This window comes from Nicotiana tabacum, chromosome 24 (assembly GCF_000715075.1).
Source record: "Nicotiana tabacum cultivar K326 chromosome 24, ASM71507v2, whole genome shotgun sequence".
In the NCBI taxonomy this organism is placed as follows: domain Eukaryota; kingdom Viridiplantae; phylum Streptophyta; class Magnoliopsida; order Solanales; family Solanaceae; genus Nicotiana; species Nicotiana tabacum.
The window spans coordinates 8,504,872-8,530,519 of NC_134103.1; the positions used below are offsets into that span (position 1 = coordinate 8,504,872).

The 25,648-nt window shown below is 32.2% G+C and overlaps 1 protein-coding gene and 1 non-coding gene across 3 annotated transcripts; both read left to right on the plus strand.

Moving 5' to 3' along the window:
- Positions 1 to 3,104: 3,104 nt before the first annotated feature.
- Positions 3,105 to 3,210, plus strand: LOC142178686 (small nucleolar RNA R71). Its single transcript, XR_012706953.1, has one exon. It is a non-coding gene; the product is annotated as a small nucleolar RNA R71 (small nucleolar RNA).
- A 6,718-nt stretch (positions 3,211 to 9,928) lies between these two features.
- Positions 9,929 to 12,721, plus strand: LOC107760508 (putative galacturonosyltransferase-like 3). 2 transcript variants are annotated; one of them, XM_016578563.2, is made up of 2 exons: positions 9,929 to 10,798; positions 11,941 to 12,721. In XM_016578563.2, the coding sequence occupies exons 1-2, from the start codon at positions 10,050 to 10,052 to the stop codon at positions 12,218 to 12,220; spliced, it is 1,029 nt and encodes a 342-aa protein (XP_016434049.1). In that variant the 5' UTR covers positions 9,929 to 10,049; the 3' UTR covers positions 12,221 to 12,721. The 2 variants fall into 2 exon arrangements, with proteins under 2 accessions (XP_016434049.1, XP_016434050.1); XM_016578564.2 differs by having other exon boundaries at positions 9,937 to 10,798; positions 11,944 to 12,721.
- Positions 12,722 to 25,648: the final 12,927 nt, after the last annotated feature.

Sequence of the window (25,648 nt, forward strand, 5' to 3'; positions counted from 1 at the left end):
TGAATATCAACGAAAATCTCACACACACGTTGGCACATAACTCACTTAGGACCGGATCCATCCTGATTCTCTAGTCAAGGCAGTTAAGCAATATCAAGATCAAATATTTTAAGGCACTTATAAATGAGTCAAGAACCTAGCCTAGGCATCACAATTAAGATACTCACTTCTCTCAAGGCACAACAAAGTCAAGAAGATCCATCCTCATTTAATATCATAGCACAAGACTTCAAATTTTCTAACAAAAGAAAAACTAACTAAACCTGATTCAAGAAAAACCCTTGAAAAAGAACCGCGGGACAAAGAAAAACCAAGGAGAAATTATTACACTACATAAGAAAAACAAAATATTTTTTTCTTCTACTTTGATCCCTCAAGAAGACAGCCGAGGAAATCCATCGTTGGAAAAAGTCAAAAACAAACTTCAAACAAAACACAAGAAAACAAAACATACATGTACATTATTTACATCTGTCACCCCACACTTTAAATTGTGACATGTCCCCATGACACACAAATAAAAGCAAGAGGTAAAGAAAACTCCCCTAATTCATCTCGTCGGGGTCTGAAGCGAAGTCGAAATATCCTTTGCACGTCCGACCCAGTGCACGCATCCATGCTGAAAGTTTTTTCTCTGCCTTCTTTGGGTACACCCCACACTTATCATGTTTACTCTCTCAACCTCATTCTTTTAGATCCCCGTTGCTCCTTCCATCTTGAAAACCACCATTACTTCCCCCACTCTGAGCATGAGCTGCCTTTCCGGAATGTCCAGAATAGTTCTGCCAGTAGCCTAGAAGGGTCTCCCTAAAATTAGAGGGACCTCCCTATTCTCCTCCATGTTCACCACAATGAAGTCCATAGGGAACACAAAATATATCCACCCAAACTAGCATATCTTTCATTATTCCTTCAGGTATGATTGTGGTCTGATCCGCTAGCTGCAAGGACACAGATATCGATCTGATTTCACTAATCTCTCCCTCCAATTTCCTGAAAATAGACAAAGTCATAAGATTAATAGAAGCACCCGAATCACACAATAATTTTTCAAACTTAGTATTTCCTAAAGAGCAAGGTATAGTAGAACTCCTTGTATCTTCACACTTTTGAGGGTAGGGATGGCAAGCGGTGCAGGTGCGGGGCGGGTTCTCTCTTAACCCATAAAATTTCAACCCTCCCCGCATAGCTCTTTTAACCTGCATCCACCCGCCTCGCGTCCACCCGCCCCGCAACCTTTTTAGTTATGTGAAAAATGAGTATTTAAATTTATGCGAAATTTGCTCACTTGCTTAAAAAAGTTTTTTAAGCAATCTTACAGCGACATTCACCTCATCAAATTGCATTCACACAATTTCTTTTTGGGGCAACTTTCTTTTTCCTTTTTTTCTTGTAGATGATAGATTCAAACGAGGTAGTTGACGTAGAGATGGATCTGATCATGAAGCTTACCGCTTCATTTCTTTTTGTATCTTCATTTTAATTTATAATTTTAAATTTTTGTATTATTCTTCATTAATATTTTTTATTTCCATGGATATTATGGAAAGAAGTTGAATGCCATTAGATGACTTTATAAATATATGAACCCAATTATCTTTTTTTTGAAAAGCCATTTTGTTCAGAATATTAAAATGTGATTTACAAATATTTGAAATAATAAAAGAAATATGTGTCATAAGCTAATTGTGAAATTTTCTTTATAAATGCCCGAATAATTTTGCGTTAATTGATGAACGATATTCTTATAATTTTGCGAAAATAGAGTATTTAAACTCACACCCGCACCCGCAAAAAATTATTTTTTTTTAGTTTAACCCGCCTCGCACCTGCATATATATAAACCCGCACCGTCCCGCACCCGCACCGCCCCATTGCCATCCCTATTTGAGGGAGCTTATTTTGCAGAATGGCACTACAGTGCTCTGTGAGCTTGAAAACCGATGTCTCTTCCACTTTCCCCTTGTTAGACAATATCTCCTTCAAGAACTTAGCATAAGCTGGCATCTGAGAGAGAAAATGCCTAAATTATTTGTCCAGCTTCTCTCTTCTCTGCTTCTGATGGAAAGGTAAAGCATGCATATATTTACTCTCTTCAGTCTCCTCATTTATTGCATTCCCTTCTTTCTTCTTCTTCTTTTAAGCTCTAGTCTTCCCCTTCTTCTTCAGACAAGTCATATACCATCACTTTACCTTCTTGAATATTGATATTTTTCTGCTCCTCCATAATCTCTACTTGTCCTTCAGTCAACTCATCCTTTTTGTTTTGCATGGGGGCCTTCAATATGCACCCACTCCTTAAAAATACCGCATTTATTGTCTCTTTTGGATTTCTTTCAGTATCAGCAGGGAGAGTTCCCGGAACCCTCTTAGACAATAGATTAGCAAGTTGCCCCACCTGTCTTTCCAAATTTTGAATGGTTGTACCCTGTTCTCAAATAGATGTGCCATGTTCTCGAATAGTTATGCCATGAGTTTCAAGCCATTCGCATGTATTAACAATAAATGCCTTTATTAGTTCTTCCATGATAGACTGATTAGACTGTAGAGGCTGATATTGTTGCCTCTATTGATTGAGATGACCTGGAGCTCCTTGTCCCTGGGATCTGGAGTTATTCTGCTGCCATGCGTTTGCACTATCACCTTGTGAACTCCAAGAAAAACCTGGGTGCCTCTGCCCCATGGAGTTAAAATTATTGTCACTTTGGTAGTTGCCTCTATCAAAGATCCCCACAATATTTACCACTTCATCTATAGTTGAGGCCTGACAATCATGCGTTGGATGACCCATTCCACAAAATTCACACACCGAGGATAACCGTCTTTGGACCTTGGCTAAGGTTAGCCTTCGTATCTTTCTGGCCATTGTATCTAGCTGGCCTTGTACTGATGTGTTAGAATCCATGTGATGTACCCCCAACCTTTTCCTTCTCTCATTATCATCTACAGGTCATTGATTTGCATCTTCAGATAATTAATTTAGAATTGCAACAATCTCCTCGGGAGTTTTCTTCATAAGAGGACATCCAACTGTGTTGTTTAGCATTCTCCTGCCAGAAGGTGTCAGCCCATCCCAGAAATCTTAGAGTTGCATCCACAACTCTACTCCATGATGATGACATCTTTTCACAATATCCTTAAATCTTTTCCATACTTCAAACACCATTTTTGTACCTTTCTGCTCAAAGTTGTGGATCTCTCTTTGAAATTTCCCTGTTTTTGCAACTGAAAAATATTTTTCAAGGAACTTCTTTGTCATGTCTTCCCAAGTTTGAATTTATCCAGTCGGCAAACTCCTTAACCAGTGCTTAGTATCTTTCCTTAGTGAAAAAGAAAATGTCCTTAAGTAGATAGCATCTTTCGATACCCCATTGGGCTGGAAGGTATTCATAATCTCATAAAAATCCATCAAATGAGTGTTAGGATATTCGTTGGGTTTGCCTCGGAAAACACAATTGTTTTGAATGGTCTGAAGTAGCCCTTGCTTGATCTCAATATTATTGGTTGCAATCGGAGGAGGTCGCACACTAGATACTCCTTGGTTGTAGACTGGCTTGGTGTAGTCTCCCAGTGATCGTCTAGGCCTGGGCATATTATTTTCAAATTTGTCTTCAACTAGAGGTCAGTTCAGGTTGGATCTTCATCCTCCGTTCCCGTAAACCGTTTCATCAACTCTGAGAGCTTCCTCAGCAACTGCTTCCTGTTGGACTGCTTCCCGTGCAGCCAAATCAACTATCTCCTCACTGTTTTTAGCCATGTTTTCTTGGGTTGAAGATTGCCCCAAGAATTTTCCGGTGAGATCTTTCTCTTTTCTCAACTGTCGCAGATGCTTTTTCACCTCTGGATTGTATAGGATCACTTCTTTTGAAGTAGATTGAGTCATACACCACAGAAGTTAACATGTTGCCTGCACACGGAAGAGAAAAATCATGAAGAATAAGATAAAATTAGTTCCTGAATTAGCACCAAAAACTAATTTGAACACTATTGATTGTCAATCCCCGGCAACGACGCCAAAATTTAACAAGCGCAAAACACAACACGAAATTGATGCTTGTTAGCCAAAGATAGTATAGTTTAATTATCGTCTCCACATGGATTGGATTTAAACAATGTCCAAATAATTTCTAACTTAACGTTATTCAGGATGATTAACACTTTGGTAGGAATGATGAATAACTAAAATTAACTAAGAAAACTAAAATAAGTAACAGTTGATCACAAAAAGACAAGAGTTGAGCAACACCAAAATAATCAATGGGAGAAATAAGGGTCGTGACAGGATAGGTGCAAGATAGCTATTTGAGATCCAACTCTAGTACAATTCATTCTAATGTTCTAATGATTCTCACGAATTCACTCGATGATTAATTCATACATGTAGCCAAGACTCCTCTCTCAATTAAATCTTAACTCTACGATGTGAACTAATATAAGGCACTGTGAAAGTATGCAAGCACGCATTAATGGATTAGTCTTTAGGAAAACATCTCTCAAATACTCTCCTAACTTGATTTAATCAACAATTCAACAAGCTCTTTCGATTATTTAAAAGAATCATTGAATTAAACCAAATGAAATAATGCAAGAATAATCACCAAAATACTCCTCTTTCGATTAAATAAACTAGTGAACAAAGTTGCAAATAATTCAAAGCTCCATAAACGAATTCAAGTAAAGAACTAGAGTCAAAATTCACAAATATCAATCAAAACACCATATCCGCCAAACCCTAAGGAAAATTACTCCATAATTATGGAGAAATTCATCACAAATAAAGTTGAATAATAAGAAAATATGAATTCAATCCAAACTCAGGTGAGAGTTGAGGAAAGAATGATGAATCCTTGTGCTTTGAGTCTCCAATGCTCTCCCAATCTTCCATAGGTCAAAGTCCTTTAAAAATTGTATTTATGATGTATTTATACCATGTAGGAATAGGCCCGAGAGACTACCCTTTTCTAGCCGAAATATGAAAATACTCTGTAAAAATTGCACAGGCGCAGTGCACGGCGCCCCACCCCATGCGATGTGCGAGTGGAGAAGTTCAGAGAACGATTTTTGACAGACAACATCATAATACACTGTCGCGCCGCCCCACACGGTGCGGTTGTGTAAAATTTTTAGAGTAATTCATTTTCTTCAATTTTTGATATCCAAACTCGGCTCTCGACCCCCGAACGCGATCCCGGTTTAATTTCTTGGATATTTACTCAGACTTCAAAGCTCAAAATCATTCGATTTAGCTTCAGATTATCTTCTTAATTCGGAATCACTTTCTGCAAGGTATAAAATACGTAATAAGTGTAATTCACTATCATTTGAGCTCAAACACATAAAATATAGTATTTAGAGTACAAACTATGACTAAAACACGAATTTCTAACCTACCCTTAAGAACCATTAGTTTCAAATCCTACATACAACTCGGGGGCACAAAGAAATTCGAAAGGTGGAATGACTTGACAATGGTGTAAATATTGAAATTCAGAGAGCAATTGCCATTATTATAACTCCAACAAATACCATCAGCTCAATAAATTACTCCTATCTCATTTACTTCCACCGCAAATCTGAACCAAACACGAGACCAAACATCAAAAAGCGCTGTCCAATGGGTAAAACATTAATAACTCAACTTAACTAATTAGTTTATTTTTTGAAAATATAACATAGTACGTATATAAAAATAATATTTTAAAACCTTATAAGCTATATAAATGATTTTATAGCTTTATTTTACTTGGCTCGTCCAGAAAGAATATTGAAGTTTGAAGAGAGTCAACATATCTAATTTCACATCATTTTATAAAAGCTTTTGAAATAATATATTAAGTACATAAAGACTATATAAGTGCTACTATAAATCATTTTTATAGTCATTTTTATTTTTATTTTAAAAAAGAAAAAGATACTTAGAAGTGTAGTTAGAGAAAAATAGTTTGACAATAATCATTAATTTACTGATCATAAATACAAGTATTTCAATATTTACAAATGTTGACTCAGTTCAACAAACATGATTTCTTTCGTCTTCAAACTTCAAATATTTTTCTTTTACTTCAACTTAAATATCGTCCAAATACTTGCTAAAAGATATTATAATGGAGGTGCTTTGGAATTCTATTCTATCCATATCCGCCAGGTTGTATTGACGTTGTAATCCACACTCAGCTCTGAACCAATTTAAAGATGGATATTATTATATCTCTAATTTTATAATTGGTCGGATTCTGATTCTGATTCTCTCATCTTATCCATAAAAAGATTTTCATGTTAAGGCAGTGTGATGTAGTTTATTTTGAAGTTTTAATATAAACATTAACGATTGATTCGACGACTCGAAATATATAGATTAAACAGAAACATAGAATTACTCGAAAAAAAAGCAAAAATAGCATACATTTGGTAGGAAGAAAAGGATAAAGGCTATAGATTGATAACTTAGAAGTAGATTTCTTGTAGCAAAAATAGCATACCCTCGTTGGAACAGTCACCTATGATAAAGAGAAGGTATAATGTAGCTTCAAAATGGGAGAATATATGGACATTAAGATTCCTATAATTTTTCAAAATCATAGGTTAGGTAACTACGAATTCATGGCCTGATTTACTTTATGGCCTGATTCTGCTTTCATTTTCTTAGGCTTTTTCATCATTGTCCTTAGATTTAAAATAGATTGTTGCTCTGATAAATAGATATGAAGGGTCGTTTGTTTATTGGATGATATAAGGGGATACTCAAATATTTAACTAGTGTTTTTTTTGTTTTTCATTACCCGATATTTTTATTGGAGCTTCAATCAATTTGAATTTGTACCGCATAAAGCCTACTAAAAAAGAAAGTATTCGCTAGGGGTATACAAATGAAACCGACAAATCGTATCAAGCCGATAATCCGAGAAAAAAAATCCGACTATGATTTTGTTTGATTGGTTTGGTGTTGGAAAAAAAAAACCTAATGATATTTGGTTTTGTTTGGTTTTAACTAAAAAAATCAAACCGAAACCAAACCAACTCGACATTATATGTATAGAAATTTTAAATATATCTAATACATGAAAATGTTTATTGTTGTGTAGTTTATAAATATTTCTTAAGTTTTTTCATAATTTTATCTTTTAACGTATTATTTCAAGTTTGGACTTATAATTTTTGGATGCTCCAGTAAATTTTATAGTCCATAAATGTTAATAACTCAAATAAATCCTAAACCAAAATCAAATCAATACTAATGATAATAAAAGAAATTCAATTCAATTGTACTATGAATGAAAATAGTGTTGGATATCTATTTTGTAGTTTTTTCATGGTTTAGATAAAATGCATAACTTATTTTTCTTTTAGTGTTTAGTCATGTAAATAATAGTACTTATTAGTCATACTTATTTTAGCAACTTATTAGTAATTTTAAATTATGTTTGTTTTCATTATGGCTTATTAATAATATTTATTTTATGCGATTTTATCATCTTTATTGTTGAATATTTTAGTATAATGCCAAGAATCATCTCATATTTATGTTATTGTATTAAAAAATACCTTATATAGTTCTGCCTTACTATAAAGAAATATTTGGAGCACAAACTCTATGTTGTGTGCTATGAAGACTTTATGGGGGGAAAAACGAAACAACCCGAAAATTCGAGAAAAATAAAGATTTAAAAACCTGACTTTTATTGGTTTGATTTGGTCTTTAGATTTAATAACTTGATATAATTGGTTTGATTTGGTAATTAAAAAATTTGATCCAACCCGACTTATGTACACCCCTATTATTCGCTATCGGAATTAATTTTATTATTAGAGCTTAAACTCGAAATATCTAATTAATTGTGGAAAGATCGTATCACAACTTTTGATAGTGTTTATCGAGTGTTGGGTGTGCGTTTGATCGAGTTCTTCTGAAGACAAATTCAAAACGATAATATTAGATGTTTAAAGTATCAATTGGTATACTATAGTATGTGACAATACGTTTGGACTCGGAGGCGGACTCATGAATTAAAAGTGGGACTCCAACATCAAATAAAATTTTGAGCAAATGCTAAAGTCGAAATCAAAGCATCACACTAAAAGTCAAAAATGTATCCATCTTCTCAAAATTCTGAATCCGCCTTGGTGTATAAGTAGAGCCAGAGGTGAGAAAAAAGGATTTCCCCTTAATGCATTGTTTTCCTTTTCCTAGAAGCACTGTCCAATGGAGAATCTAAAGGGGTTGATATTAGGATCGTTCAAAATCGAACTGAAACCGTTAACCGAACTGAATCGATGGCTTATTGGCTTATTGGTATCGGATTATCAGGATAATGGATGGTGAACGAATTGAGATTTTATAATTAACGGTTTAACGATTTGGGGGCGAATTACTCAATTTTCTTATCGGATAAACCGTTAACCTGTTAAGAATTTTTAAATTTACACTTTTACCCCCTATGTACATAAAGTACTACTGAAACCCTAAATGGCTAAATCCCTAATTTCTTTTTTCTAATTCTCAATTGTGTGCAGCCACTAGATACAGAGAAGTCTTGCAGCCACTAGATACAGAGAAGTCGCCAGTCTTTTCTCTCTTTTGAACTTAGAACTGAGAAGTTAAAAAATCGAAATCTCAATGATTAATACGTATATGTCTGTATGAGTAGTATTAATGGTATTAAAAATTTGGTTAATACGTGTATGACAGTATGAGTAGTCTTGAAGACTCCTCAATTAAAAAATATTGTTTGGTTAGATCTTAGATGGTATTAAAATTTTGGTATTGATTTGAAACTGTCTGCTATTGATTGAATGATTGTTCAAAAAACTTCTATTTAGTTTAGCCGATAAGCCGTCCGATAACCACTCGATAATTGTTAATCCGATATCAATCCGCCCGTTGTCTAATTGGATGGCTAGCGGATTACTACATTTATAATTCGATAACCGTTAAACTGAACCGTTAAGCATAATTATCAGTTCGATCTGCCCGATAAGCACCCCTAGTTGATATCGAAGTCCAGAATGCAATCTATGCCGTTAGATCTTCCTCCCTAATGGGTTAAGCTTTTGTACGGCCCACCAGTACGGGCTCACAGAAGCAGTCCGTGAAACCGCCATCACCACATGATTTCTGTTTTTTTTCTCTTTTTCGGTCAGAAACAAATCACAATCAAACAAGCACATATACGCGGCATTCCAGCCTGGCAACCTTTTTCTCCTCGTTAATTGAAATCTCACATATGCCCTTGTAATTGTATAGGAGTAATTAATTTTAAAGAGTAAATATCATGCACACTCTTCGATTTTGTGAATCTTTTTATAAAACTTATCTAATTTTTTTTTTATTGCAAAACATATTTTACAAAAAATTATACAATATTCAAAACAATATATTTTTTTGTAACATTTTGAAGCTAACACACCTACATTATACTTCTATTTTTATACTACTAAAAACTAGTAGTACCGGTTTACTACTTACAAACTTTCAGAAATTATCTGCATCGCTCTTAATTAATTACGAGCACAGAAGATTTATGCAAATGTTATTATAGGAACATTGGATTCAAATTTGCGCATTACATATCTGAATTGTAAAATAACTTTTTTAAGAGATTTTTAAGACACAGTCAATTAGTGCTTATAAGAAAATTACTGTAAAATTTTACTCAGTAAATATATATATATACACGTAAAAGAAATTATTGCTCTATACTAACTAATTTATAACCGATTTTTGAAAAGCTAGAGCAAAATACTCATTTAACGGTTAACCTATTTTTGTTCTTATTAGCAACTTTTTTAAAGCCTTGAATCCTTTAAAGTAAAAAAATCAAGTTAGATTATTCTCCAAATAAATAGAAAAAATGATACTTAAATGAAGAAATTACTACAATTAAGACACCTCAGCATATTTTATTCAATGGGCTCAACGGCCACTTTACATAAACATTTATTCTCCTTTCTTCAGTTTCCCAAAGCAAACATTATATCCTTTTCTTTATCTTTCTTTCATTTCAACATTGACATCACAACTCTTAAAACTTTCCACCACCGTCGCCACCACTATGCCGCCGGAAAACTACCTCATCACCACCGTCCTCCTCCTCCTCATTCTCCTCCATCTTCGTCCTCCCGCCACCGTCACCGCCTCCTTCACCGCCGCCGATACTCCAAAATTCCGTGAAGCTCCAGCATTTCGTAACGGCAAAAATTGCTCAACAACTATTCACATAGCAATGACTTTAGATTACTCCTCCCCTTACCTCCGCGGCTCAATCGCCGGCGTACTCTCCGTTCTACAACACGCCACGTGTCCTGAAAACACATTCTTCCATTTCCTCGCCGTTCACCGACACTTTAACAACCTTAACAAAACAATTACCTCAACTTTCCCGTACCTTAATTTCAAGCTCTACAACTTCAATCCAACTTTAGTCCGTCATTTGATTTCCTCTTCTGTTCGTCGTGCTTTAGACCAACCGCTAAATTACGCTCGTATTTACCTTGCGGATTTACTTCCTACTACGGTAAATCGGATTATTTACCTTGATTCTGATCTCATTGTCGTTGACGATATTGCTAAGCTTTGGAATATTGATCTTAACGGTCGTGTATTAGGTGCGCCTGAATATTGTCATGCTAATTTTACTCATTATTTTACGAACAAGTTTTGGTTCCATCCGACGTTTTCTAACACGTTTAAGAATCGGACTCCTTGTTATTTTAACACTGGGGTTATGGTTATTGATTTGCAAAAATGGCGGAATAATGGCTATACACGCAAACTCGAGCATTGGATGAGAGTTCAAAAGAGGTACCTTTTTTCTATGAAATATTACTGTGTTTTAATTTGTATAATTATGTCTTAACACTTCTTAACAAATCTAAATGTTTTTATAGATTTTGAAAAAATATATCTTTTAGAGCAAACATGTTAATGGGTGTCATTGAAAGTTAAATAGACTTGATTTTTCTTTTTGTTGCTTATATCATGTTAAATTGTGGCTTAGAGGTTTATGTTAGGTGCCATTTGGATAATATTTGGTTGAAATTGATCTTATATGTGAAGTTGGAGTAGAAAAAAAAAATTATTTGGACGTTTAAGTGTTTGCATAAATTTCACTTGAAAAAAGTTACAATTTTGTGAAAAATTATACTTTCACTAGAAATATTCGTAAAATCAGTTTTCAATTACAAATTTTATTTTATTGCAAATTGATTTGAAATAATGAACGAAATAGTAAAACACACTCTGATGATATACAAAATGAATTTACTGAATAGATATGGTAAGTAACGATTCATTTGTTTAGAACTGAGACATAATTACAGCAACAACAATCAGGGGGCGGATGCAAACATAGATCTACCAGGTTCACTGAGCCCAATATTTTTGGTGCGAAGCATAAATTTATTTTAAAAATTATTAAAATTGTACTTCCTTCGGTTCACATTAAGTGATTTTTTGACTATTTTTTGTGGTCCAAAATAAGTGATTTTTTCAAATTTTAAAAATGAATTAGTTATTTTTTCCTACATTACCCTTGGAGTAAACAATGTTGAGTATGTGTTAGGGGTGTTTATGTGAAGAGATAATAAAGGTTAATATGGTCAATTTCATTGTTAATAAATGTTAAAAGATGGATTTCTTAATCGGTGTAAAAATATTCAAAAAAAAAATCACTTGTTGTGGACCGGATGGAGTAATAAATAGTAGATATAAACCCATAACTTTAAAAATATAATGAGTTTAATACTAAAAACTTTAAATATTGAACTCATAATATTGAAATCTTAGGACCGCCTATGACAACAATACCATACCGAGTGTAATTATTCCACACGTGCGATTTAAGGAGTATAGTGAGTACGCAATCTTCTCTTATCTTATGCTGGTAGAGAGGAGTGTAATGACCTATTTGTTTAGAACTGAGACATAATTATTGTTGTTATTAGCAGGTACAGAATCTACGAATTGGGTTCATTGCCACCATTTCTACTAGTATTCGCCGGAAATGTAAAGCAAGTGGAGCATAAATGGAACCAACATGGATTAGGAGGTGATAATCTTGAAGGGCAATGTAGGGATTTACATCCAGGTCCAGTTAGTTTATTACATTGGAGTGGAAAAGGGAAACCATGGTTAAGGTTAGATTCAAAGAAACCATGTCCGTTGGATAGTTTATGGGCACCGTACGATTTATTCCGACATGAATCATTGTTTTCGGATATATAGCTGATGTGGGAGATTACTGCTATTTTTAGCAGTAGAATAATTGTTCGAGTGAGCTGGAGACAGTGATACTGAAATTTGTAAAAAGACGAATGAGGACAAAAGTGTAGACTATGCTGATGTAGAAGGAAGGGTAGTTTGGAGTTTTGTGCAAAACAAAAAAAAATGTTCATCTTCTAATTCAGGTTAAAGTCTGCAAATGGGATTATATGATCGTTGTTTTTGGTTAAAGATGATTTTAACCGTTGGATTTTGAGGTAAATGGTGGATTTACCATGGTGGGGTCATGTAGTGACGTGGAGGTCGTTGATTGGTGGATGAGATATTTGGAAGGAAGTGATTGGATTATGGGAAGATTCTTGTGTTGCTTTCACAGATTTATATTTTTTTTTGGTGCTAATGTGATTTATATGCACTTTTCACCTACTTCAATTATTTGCTCTTCTTTTTTTTTTCCCTTTGGAATGTAGTAATTCATAAATCATGAAAATATGTTGTTTGATACTTTGATTGAGCTATTTTAAATATTATCTCATTTTTAGGGTCCACAATTTTTTAGTAACCTTTTGAATTTCTTGGATCGAGTTCCTGTGTTTTTAAAATTTTGGAAATTTGTGAAAATCCTTGGTGTTTCATGCTTCTTTTTCCTTCAAATATATCGTAGTCAGGGGCGGATCCAACATAGTGATACCGGATTTAATTAAACACATAACTTTCAATTTAGAGTATGAATTATGTATGAAAATTTAGCAACAAATATTAAGTATGAACTTATAACTTTAAAAATATAATTAGTTCAATACTAAGAATTTTAAAATTGAATTTATACAGTTAAATTATGGATCTGCCTCTGAATTCGTAGTACATTTGCTAAATAATGCCCTAGCTTTTTTGCTTTTGATAATCCTACATAATGCTTACTAATTAAGCAATGTGACCTTAAGATAACTTTGACTATTTTGAAAAGAATAGATTTGCTAGAGGATCATTTGCCCGTGAATCATAAAATCTTATGCACTTTCTTTGTGTTATTTTGCTAGTAAGGAAAAACAAATTAAATTTAATGTGCAACAAGAGTTTTTAGAGCATAACCATTTTTCTTTAACGATGTAATTGTAATCGGAGGCAGAATCTTTACGAAGGGGATTCCAAAAAAAAAAGTTAAAATAGATTGTAGTTAGTGGGAATTAGATGTATGACCATACAAAGGTTTTGAACCCCTTGACCACTAAGTTACATTTTTGGGATATGTCAAGGGGATTCAAAACTTAATATATAAAGGTAAAAATCAGATTTTACCTTATATATACAGTGTAATTTTTTGACGAAAGAGGTTTGGATGAACCCCTTCTGCCCCCTTAAATCCGTCCCGGATCGCAAGAGCGGAGCCAAAATTTTTGTTAAACGAGCCTTAAAATATACAGGGCTAGGGAATTATGAATAAAAATGCATGGAATTGGTAAAAGTGGTATCTGCCTTAACATTGGTTTCTGTGGAATGTGACAGGACATTATAGCTATATATTCCAGCTTTGAATGATGAAAAGAAGAATTTGAAAGCTAGCTAGATACAGCTATATATTGTATAGTAGTATATCATTTCTGGATTGACATCTACCAAAATTTGCCACGAATTGAATTGTGCAATCCTGCGCGCACCCTCTAATACTCAAGCTTTAGGATTTTCTCATTATTTTTGTTGATAGTATAAGATAATGCTAATGAAATTGTTGATTTGTTCTCTCCTTTTATCCTTCCTAGGAACTAGCTTTTATATTGGTTTGTTCGGATTAATTTGTGTGCATCTTGGAGCGGACATATGTTTACCCAAACGGTGTCATCAAACACCACTTGTCATTGAAATAAACGCTCAAGCGAGAATATTTCAATGCGTAAATGAAGTTATTTAAGCATATATGTAATGGAATTTGGAATCTTAATTTTGAAAAGATTACTCTACTTTTGTGATTTGTATATTTTCGACATATTAACTTGCTATTATCGTTGTTCTAAAATTTCATCTCTCTCGTTTGTCCTAGTTTGTTTATTTTCTTAAATATCGATATCGCTCATTAGAAATGTACGCCCATGTGTGCATCGACTATTCATTGATACCTACTACTTCACTCATTGCAACACATGTATAGGTTATTATGTCTGTCAAAATTTATGCAGATGAAAAAAATCATGTAACATTTTTGTATATTTAATGAGATTTGAATCCTAATCTCCCTCATGATCTTTATGGAGAATAATTCCGTAATTCCGTTGAACTTACTATTGTGAAGAAGACAATTGTGTCTAGGTCAAGCAAAAATAAATTAGGCCATAGTTCTATTTGAATTTAATATACATAATTCGTGTGTAGTCAAAGAGTAAAATAGTTCAAAAGGAATAGAGGTTGGCTACACATGCAGAATCCTCAAGATACTTTTTTCTCTTAAGCAATAGATAATGTAAACTGATAGACTTGGGAATAAAATTAAAGCAATAAATTATTCAATCTTTTTGTAAAATCATATCTTATTATATAATGATTGTTTTCAACTTAAAAGCTAACCAATCTACTTGATCCAAGCAAAGTATACATGAAAAAGAAGGAACAAAAGCACATCTTTTGATTCGAGAAAAGAAGAAAAGTGAATCCACAAGAGAAAAAGGGAAGAAGTAAAGGGCAATGAATGAAACATTGTTGGGATTGGCACATTTTTATGGGGAAGTACACAAATAGTCATTTTTTTAATGTTGTTATTTAGAAATTAACTGGTACTTATTTTATCTCGAAAATTTGAACTAAAAATCTTAATTTCAAGACATTTGTGTCCAAAAAAAATTGAACACGAAATTTGAAATTCATGACACATTGGCTAATTTCTAAAAGCAGCCATTTAGAGTGGCTACCTGATGTCATTTCTACCAGTTTTACACGTATGGTTTTGTTGAACGATGAAATGGGCTTTTATTGGACAACCTAATTGTCCTTAAAAGATAAGGTTAATAAGATTTCAAATTTACAATAATAGCCGGTTTAATTTACTGTTTATTTTTTCTAGCCGGTATACATAGATTATACATTAATTATATATGACTGTATATATATATTTTATAAATACATTATACTCTTTAGAATACGATTTGGGATTTTAGCTAAAAGAGTTTGAACAACCCCAAAACTAGTCTAATTTTTTATTTCTCTTAAGCAATTTTGGACTTAGACCAATTCGCCTAGCCCACTACCCAAAACCTGTCACGACCCTAAACCTGAACCCGGTCGTGATGACGCCTCTCATGAAGACAAGGCCAGCCGACAGGGGGCGCTATTTGGTTGTACCCACGAGTTAAACAACTTCAGGTCGTCGTCTTCTTCTTTTACGGTGTTTGTAAATATATATTTAAGGTAGTTTATGATGTTTTACGGTGGTGAGTTATTGGGGCGCTTTATTTTTTACTATTGCTTAAGGTTTCTTCTTTTTCTTTTTCATAATTGAAAAATGGGTTCGTTAGATTTATTGTTGTTTTGACAAATTAATGATTGAGGTTTGTTCTTGATGATATTTGAAGGTTATGTTTCAAATTTGAGCTCATTTGGAGTAGATTTAAGTATTAAATTGTATATTAGATTGTTAAAATTTGAAGAACAAATTTATGTTTTTAGAAAATTTGCACTTCAGGCCTATTTGGCCTTAAGTGCATGAAAACCTTGATTACACTTCAGACATTTTGGCCTTAAGTGCATCTGAGCCCTGAGGTACAATATTTTTACTTAGACTTATTAGCTTTAAGTATAGGAAAACGTTTGTCGCACTTCAGACCTTTTGGCATTAAGTGCATCTGAATGCAATTTTTTAATTCAGACTTATTGGCCTTGAGTGCATGAAACCATTATTATACTTTATGGTCCACACTGAGTTTCTATCGGAATCTTTACATAGAAAGCCGATTGGATTTGCTGTTTACTTTAAACATGTATTTACTTTAAATAAGAAATGTGAAAGAATGTTATGCAAATGTAGTTCTTTTATTTATCAAAGAAAAGTAGGCATGCACTTATATGTGCAATTCTTATTTTCAGTAGTATTTTTTCTAGCTGATTCATGTAGATAGAAACCAAAGGAATTCAAAGTGCTAGATCCATTTTGTAAACAGACACACATTATTCATTACAGATTAATGGATCATGTTTGTTGTCCAAAAGTTTGACCTGTTTCCATTCAAACTTGGGCTTTAGCAGTTATATTGGAAAACTAAGTTCTCAAAGTTAGTTTAGGCCAATTTTGTGCAAGGACTTGAATGCAATTGGAGGTATTTTATTCTCAAAAACTAGAGCAGTCAAATTGGGCTTGACCCGTGAGGCCAGCCCAACCCAACACGCTATTTGGGTAGGGTTGAGCTAGAATTTTTTGAGCCCATTTAAAACTGAGGCTTGTAAACCCGACCCAAGACAGCCCGCAAACCCTTGAAGCTTGATCGAGGCTGGGCTTAAATTTAAATTAATTAACTATTAAATATTTAAAAAACTAAAAACCAAAAAAATCATTAACTATAATCCCCTTCCCAACCCTAGATTGCTCATTTACCCTTTCATATCAACTAGTATTTAGATTTTTGACATGCGTGTAATATGACAAAATTAGTTTTTCTTTTGCTTAACTAATAACGAACTCAAAAAGTTTTAGGTGGCCAATAATAATCTTTTTTTAAAATAAAATATTACTTCAACTGGCCAATTATCAGTTTGGATTATTTAATATATTATTAATATTTAAACTGCTCTTTAGTATAGAAAAAGTTCAATTTCACTTGCAAATTTCAGAAATTTTAAAAATTGTATGGACTCTAATGATAAAATCAGCAAATGATGTTAATCCTAAATTAAAAAATCTCAGCATATAAACTTATTGAAGCAATCCCTGAATTTGAGGAAAATGAAAGAAAAGTATTAAGAAAATATTCATGTAACTTTAAAAAAGAAGAGCTAGTGATATAGAGAATTTGCATTTCAATTACGAGATTTCTCGTCAAATATCAAGCTTTTTGTACGCTTTAAGCAAATAGAAGTTGTTTACATGATTAATCGACTATGTCACGAAAATATATTTAAAGATTTAAAGAAATTCAGGGTCGGCCCGCGCTAGCCCACGACCCTCTTAAGGCTGGCCATTTTAAAGCCCATTCATATGGCGGGTCGGCCCGTCCCAGCCTACCAAATTTAAAAGTCCACAAGGTTTGGGCTGGGCTGGCCCGTTTTGACAGCTCTATCAAAAACTAACATATTCCAAATAAAAAAACTTGTTTTTGTTATGCAAATCAGATTTTCTTTCCGAAAAAGGTGTGGAAATACGTTCTTTGTTCTTTTATTTAATCTTTTTTTATAAATATATTTTTGAAAAAAAAACATCAACTATTTGATACAATTGAGGTCCGACTAATCTAGATTGACATTACGTTAAACCCATGAAAAGGGAAAACACTTTCTATAAGGCTCGTAACAGAAATCTCTAGCTAAAAATAGATGGAGTCTGGTCATTCCACTGCAACCCTTGGTGGTAAAATTCAGAAAATATAAAGATATTTGGTTGTTTTTAATCTATTAATTTTCTTCTTCTTTTTTCTTGCTATTATTCTATTTCCCTTGAATCCAATCCAAACACTCACACATTATTCACAAAACCAAACTAGACCAAAACCAACCTGTTCTTATCCAAATGCCACCTAAGTGTTAAGTTTGATACTGAAAAGACATTGGAAATTTCTGATCATTCCTAATCATATATAGATAACAAAAAAATTTCAATCTTAACACATTTCATTTGAAGGGAACCTTCATATGAAACTTTAAGACACCTTCCATTAAGTTTCATATTCTCAATAATTCTTTTTTCAATCACTACTTCCCATTAATAGGCCATATCTGAGTTTCTAAGTTGTCAAAAGGCAGTTTCCATTGAGATTTGCCTTGTATTATTGTTTTGACAACGTTTTGCAGTTCATACGGTCAACTAGGGTTTAGCGATAATCTCAAGTGATTAACTAATTAATTATGTGAAAATAATAGCAGTTCGTACACTAAACTCACTGTCATTAACTCATAATCCTAAAACTTAGCATACTCACACAAGCTTAATTTACTTTCTTAAGTAAAGTTTTATCGGATTTCGATGCTATTTGCTACATAACAACTGTATAATTATAATTATGGTTTTTAAAAAAATCATAAAATACACTTATTTTAATAATTTGAAAAGAATAAAGAAAGAAAATAAGAAGTTTCCATAATGAATGAAGAAGTTAAGCAAACATGAGGGTTGAAAACAATGACGGAGCTACAATGTCGGTTACGGGTTCGTCGAACCCGATAGATTTGATTCAAATTATATATTTATCTTATAATTTTTATTAAATATGTACAAATTATTAATTTAGAGCTCTGTAACTTAAAATAATTAGAATTCTGAATCTATAAATTTGAAATTCTGGTTCCGTCTCTGGTTGAAAATACGACTACATCACATATCATGCGTAGAGGTAGCACGATAATGGATTAATTAAATAAAAATTAATTATTAATTAATTATATCTACGCATACATTAATACTTTTATAAAGAAAGAGATTAAATAAAATATGAATATGATTATGATGTCGAGAATGGCAAGAGCAAGCAGCCGTATCAAGCACGAGACCTTCACGTGTGGCCAGACCTTCTTGTTCAGTACAACCAACCCCCACCCTATGCTCTTTTATTTAAAAACAATTCCTTTTTTTTTTCTCTATTAAAAAACATGATCAAAAATATATTAGTAGATGATTTCTTATTATCTGCTTAATTTTTTTATTTTTATTTTTTTGCACAATTTATCTTACGATACGATATGATAATTGTGAGTGTGCTTTCCTTTTTCTTACTCTCACTTCTAAAAAGAAAGTGCTAAAGGGCGTGCATGCTCGACTAAAAAGAAAGAAAAGCTTCTTACTTTCCACACATTATGTGGTAATAGTGAATGGTGAGAGATAATAAGTATATAATATATAACCAAATATTTATATTAGTGAAGACTAACGTAATCTAATTCAGGCACTACCGTTACTCGAATAAAATAATATTAATAATGTATAGCTCAACAAAATGACCTAATGGGATACTTCAAACTTCAAAGTAAGTCTAGAAGACTTTGGACCGTTTGTCCATAAAAATATTACTTTTGTCAATTTTAAAAAATATATTACTTTTGTCAATAAACTTTTGCAGGTTGTTAAAAAAAATTCGATAAATGAGTTTTTCAAAACCATTTTTTCAAAAAGCTTTTTTCCTTTAACTCACAAAATTGCAATATTATTCAAGTAAAATATATGTTCAAATACAATTTTAAATACTATTTTTTTAACTTAACTACAAATACTTTTTTTTTCTTCAAAAATTATAATTTTTATATGTCCAAACGCCTACATAGATAAATTTAATAAATTTAAAATAAAACTATCTTCCACTCCTTCTCCCTTCCACCACCCAACCGACCAACACTACCCCACATCTTCTCCATATTATCTGAAAATAGATATTCATATTTTAAACTCATGAGAAAGAATTATACAGTTCCAGAAGCTATGAGGTGTCTTTAATTGAATTGATCAGTTTCATCATTATTATGCATGTTAATTCCTGCTTCCCTGCATGTGTTAATTTGCCTCACGTATGTTTAATTGAAATAATGTATTCCACATTTCGATATATAATAACAATTTATCACAACGACAATTCAGGTGGATCCAAGATTTGAACTTTATGAATTCAGATGTGAAATTTTATCACATCACGTCTAGTTTAGTAGGTTTAAACTCTATTTTTTGCACTTATTTAGTTAAAATTTTAATACATATATGTAGTGTTTGTCATGATTTTCTTACTATATTTAGTATTCTTATCTCTTGAAGGAAAGAACAACATATTTATCATAATTGAGTTTTTCTTTTTCTAGAAGGAAAATATAATTCTTCCCAATTTGGATTGTCCCATTTCTTGGAGGAAAATGTTTTGACTTCTATAATTTGAGGATCCTTCTTTCTCATTCGTCAGCATCCACAATGTAGCCATAAGGGATTTGAGTGTCTTGTTTAGGGGGAGAGAACTTTTCAGGACAAGTATTAATGTGTCACTTGTATTTGCCTCTTCATGAGGTTTTCTCTCGATATTTTGTACTCTCTTTTATACAGTTGATCGTTTACCTCCAATGTGGACGTAGTAACTAGTAACTTTTTTATTGGATCCGCCCTGAAGACAACAACCATAATAGTCGTAGAAGGTTTTGCATAAGTAATTCGGAACTTGAATTTACTGACTCTTGAGTTTTGTAAGCTCAAACATAAACACCTCTCCCCCCCCCCCACGAAAAATAGAAGTTGTCCTTAATTTCCCAAACAAAAGAAAAGAGTAGTAAGAAACAACAAAAAAACCTCATGCACAGTAATCGAAATTGAGAGCTTCTCATAGTGTCGAAAAGACAATGAAAAATGACGTTAGTTTTTACTAATATAATCCCTAGTAATCGAAGATGCTTTCCTAAGTAAAATTGGGTGGAACACAAGAAAAAGAATATGGGTTGTACTGTTTATTTTACATTATAAATCATAATTTAATCTATCACTTAATTGGTTTTTGAGCTTTTCCCCATTATAGTTTCTTTTCTTCTTTTTGTCTGGAATCTATTTAACAAAAACAACTCTGGCAATTGGATGCTATAGTCGTCATACACTTTGAAAGGAGAGTTTTAATTTCTTGGAGTTTTAATTATTGGATTAAAATAATTATTAAATTAATAGGTATATTGGAGATTTCACGTGTGAGGAGTTTGACTATTATTTTGATCCATTTGTTTCGGCAAGTAGCGTAAAATTCTAGCAACAACAAAAAGCCAGAGAGAAATATCTACTCTAACAAAATGTGTAAAGTGAGGACTCCCAATGTATGATTCGTTATGAAATTAAATTCTCATGTACAGGTCCCATCAATATTTTTCATCTTTTTTTATTTTCTATATAATGTTCGACATATATTTTATCGCCTTAATTAGTTCAAATTTGCATCGTGTAAGATCAATTAAAGAAAAAAAGAGTTTCAGACCATTAATTTTTTTTTTTTTTAATTTCAGGGTTCAAATCTAAAACATCTTATTAGGATGGAACAAACGTCAAAATCTTATTTCAATTCTCATTTTCTTTTAATAATGCTATTTTCTAGTACTTTAGGGAAGAGTCTTGACAAATATTAGAAATTAATGTAATCAATGTGCGCCCCAGGTAAGGTATATAGACTTCTACGCAAATTAACTCCTCAAAAGCTCTCTTTATCGATCTCAGATTGAAAACCTCAACAAATTCAGGAAATTCTCCAAAATAAACTTATAATCTCTCGAAATTCATGCAAAACATAATTTGCTATTATATTTAATAGAACACAATAAAAATAATGAATTTATATAAGCGCTACCAATTATTTAATTAAAATTTAAATTGTTGTTACACGTATATTGTTGTCGTATTATCCTATCTGCTGTGATTATGCATTTTTGAGTCGATGATCTATCGAAAACAGTCTCTCTATCTCTTTAAGGTAAGGGTAAAGTTTGCGTACACACTATATTCTACATACCTCACTTGTGAAACTGTACTGAGTATATTGTATTGTTGTTGTTGTTATACCTATATTAATTTTTGCCGGGAGTTTTTTTTAGTTTGGTTAGAGAGTAGGATTTGTATAGAGACAAGTATGAGATTTAGAAAATAATCTCTTTAGAAAACTTTAAAATAAATTATTGCGTAATCCAGTGAATGGATCAGACCGTAAAGAGTGTGAAATGAAACTAAAAGAAATGAAATAAAGGATTCATATAACAGTATCTAACTAATTTAAAATTGGGGCATAACTGATAATAGTATTTTGAGAGTGAATTATATAAAAATGAATTTATCTCTGAGTCTAATACTTAATTCCACGTCCAATATCAAAGGGCAAACATTATTTTTAGCCCTCGATTGAATCTATTTATATTCGCTAGCCGCAAAAATATAAAAAATTTATATATATATATTATTTCGAAAGCGGTTACCTAACGTTATTTCTTCAATATTAAAAGCTAAAGTGTGTTTAGACTACTTTTCATGCAAAAGAGAGATAACATCATTAAATTGACCTTTCTAAAAAAGCTATAGTTATGACTAGAGTCTAGCTCAGCATCTTAGCCAATTTTCTTTTGGCTGAATAATTCTATGAATAAGCTGCTCATATTTGAAATTCGTATGTTCTGTGAATATGCTTTTATAACGTTATATCTAGTCTCATGTTTAATAGAACGGCAAATGGCCAAATATACCTCTCTAATTTCGAAAATAGTTTAAGAATATCATTCGTTATACTATTGGGTTATCTATACCCATGCAGTCATACTTTGGGTTCAAATATACCCCTCATTTAAACGGTGGACACGTGTCATCGTTCTGTTTGTCAATTCTAAATATCTCCTAATTAATTAAAAAGATACATTACCCACACCCGAAAAATAATTTTTTAAAGCAATTTTTTTTGTTGTAAAAACTAGAAAAAAACTGAAATTATTTTTACTAAAAACTGAAAAAAACGAAATTTTTTTTCTAGTTTTTACAAAAAAACTGCTTTAAAAACTGAAAAATGTTATAAGAAAAAATCAAATTATGATGGATGTCTACTCTTCCTCCATGATCTTCTCAAATGCTTAATGACATATTCAATGACATATTTCTATGCTTAATGACATATTCAATGACATATTTTTCTTCACTTTTCATGCCTATATAAAGGCCTTGTAATAGATAAGAAAATACACACAATTGAAGAAGAAAATCTCTTCCTTCTCTCTATCTCCATTTCTTGTTCATGTTTTACTAAATTGCTTTTATTTCATATAACAACATGCCTTGTTCATGTTTTACTAAGTTGCTTTTATTTTATAACACGTTATCAGCACGATGCCCTAATCAATTGAGTTACTTACATCTACAAAATTGTCCTACATCATAAAAGGCATGTTCCTGCCGTGCCTAATATTCATCTTGAAGAGATAAGCTTTTCTTTCTCATTTAGCAATTTCAAAAAATGGTATCAAACATAACTGAAGTAACAATAAGGTTGAGGAGATAAGGCATATAATGCTAATTCTAAGATACGATTTCTAATCCTTTTTAATTAATTCATTTTCTTATTCGTTTTTCTCATAGGTTCTTTATTTGTTATGAAAGTTTCCAATGCTAAGTATTTTCTTCTTATAAATCCATTCATATTCTTAAGTGTTTTACTTTATAAACGAAAATACTTAAATGTAAACTAATTACTACTCCATGTTTTACTTATTTTATTTTGTTGCATTATCAATATCCATTTCAATGAACGAGTTTCTAATATTTGTTGTAAGTTTGGTATGATCTTTTTCATCTCGTATCCTGGTTATATAGATCTTATTATAAGAATCAGAAGTATATAATGATGCAACCAAGCGTTACGTACTAAACCAAAGACCAAAAGAAGTACAAGAAATTGGGGAGCTACTATAGCTTTTGCAAAGTCATTTGAGGAACTTTGGTTCCTTAGTTAAAAAAAAAAGGCAAGAACCTTATGTAAAGTTTTCCTTAACTGAACGTTTTCCTATAAAATATATGCTTGACCATCATGCGCTATTCTGACTTTTGAAAAGGTAATGTGAGGTAAGTTTCTCTCGGGTAATCTTAATAGCATAACTAGCATACGTTATTGATAAATAAATATACGATCCAAATGGAAAAATATTTTGAATTACCATTGGCCGATCAAAACTTTTAATTCTCGTATATTGAAAAATTGAGTGAGTTTGTATCTCTGCAACCCAATATTTTATTATTTGTACACGATATTCTTAGTACACTCTATTAAATAAAAAAAAAGGGGTTTAGTTTTCTGTGACTTAAAATACATAACTGCTCCTATTTTATAACTGATGTGGGAGGCAACAAGATGGTAGAGTCATTCCATTATGGACTTTTTCATTAATGTTAAAAATATTGTCAATGATTTTTTCAATTAAAGGTTCTGCTATATCTCTTTGTTTTTCTAGAGAGCATAATACTTAGTTTCCATAAAAGTGCATGGTAACTAGTAGTACTATATTATTTTATTTGATACATTATTTTTCTTTAATGTTCTAGTCATATCACTTTCATCTTGAAGTAAGCTTATTGCAGCAAAGACCACATGTGAATTTTCAATATTATTTTGTATTTTTATATATCTGTTTGACACTAATTACTTAGCTGATTTGAGTAAACAAAAGTCTATTGTTGAGAATTATATCCAAATGACATTATGAATAGTTTAACTCAAGAGGTAAACATTGCCTTCACAATAATAATAATAATAATAGTTCTTCAAAATGTGAAGGCAATGTTTACCATCAAATTGGTATGCAAAATAATAAAGCATGCCGCCGATTATGATACATTCATTGAAGAGAATGTGACTTGTGATAAGCATTGAGAATGCAGACCCATTCCTAAAGGTGAATATTGTAATATGTGATAAAAGTAATGAATAAAGACATACAATGCGTGATTGGATGAATACCACACAACTCACCTCTGAGGGAGGTTTGAGTGAAATAAAGAGAATAAATATTATTGTGTGGTTACATGAATATGTCATTGGTCGCGTACATGTGATACGCCAAAAAATATTTTGTTATGCCTTCTCCATGAAAGAGACATTTACTATATGAATGGTGTGATAAAAGATCTTGTAGTACAAAAGTTGTTTAAGAGCTCCGAAAAAATTAATTTATTACTACCCGGATGAATAAAAGTATTCACGATATTGATATTGTAAAGTTTCAAAAGAAATTTTTTGAGTTTCAAATGTATAAGTCAAAGTGGTTGGCATATTGAGACTATAAATGAAAGGAATATTTAATATTTTCATATTTCTATAATCATAACGGATAAATATGAAAGATTACCCGATTTTTTTTTATTTGTACTACACAAATATAAGCATGATGATCGAATCATATGTCACAAGTAAACTAGAGGTTTACTAAAACAAATATTAGTTGGCATGACCGGCTGACCATCTCGGTTCAATTATAATGCGAAAAATTAATTGAGAATTACATTGACATATATTGAAGAAATATAATATTCTTCAAAAATTCTCTTGTGCTGCTTATTCTCATGATATATCAGTTAAAGTTGGGATTGAATCCTTTGATTTCTGGAACTAATAAAAGGTGATAAATATATGGGCCCAGTCACCTGCCATGTCGACCGTTTACTATTATATAATTTTAATAGATGCATCTATTCTTTGGTCACATGTGTATTTGTTATCAACTTGTACTTTGGCTCTTGCAAGATTGATTGCTCAAATTATTAGAGCATAG

What these genes read in the sequence shown, in the direction of transcription:
- LOC107760508 (XM_016578563.2), top strand. Translation starts at nt 10,050, where the DNA reads ATGCCGCCGGAAAACTACCTCATCACCACCGTCCTCCTCCTCCTCATT. An exon ending in TGGATGAGAGTTCAAAAGAG is followed by an intron (nt 10,799 to 11,940) that starts GTACCTTTTTTC and finishes TGTTGTTATTAG; the next exon opens with CAGGTACAGAATCTACGAAT.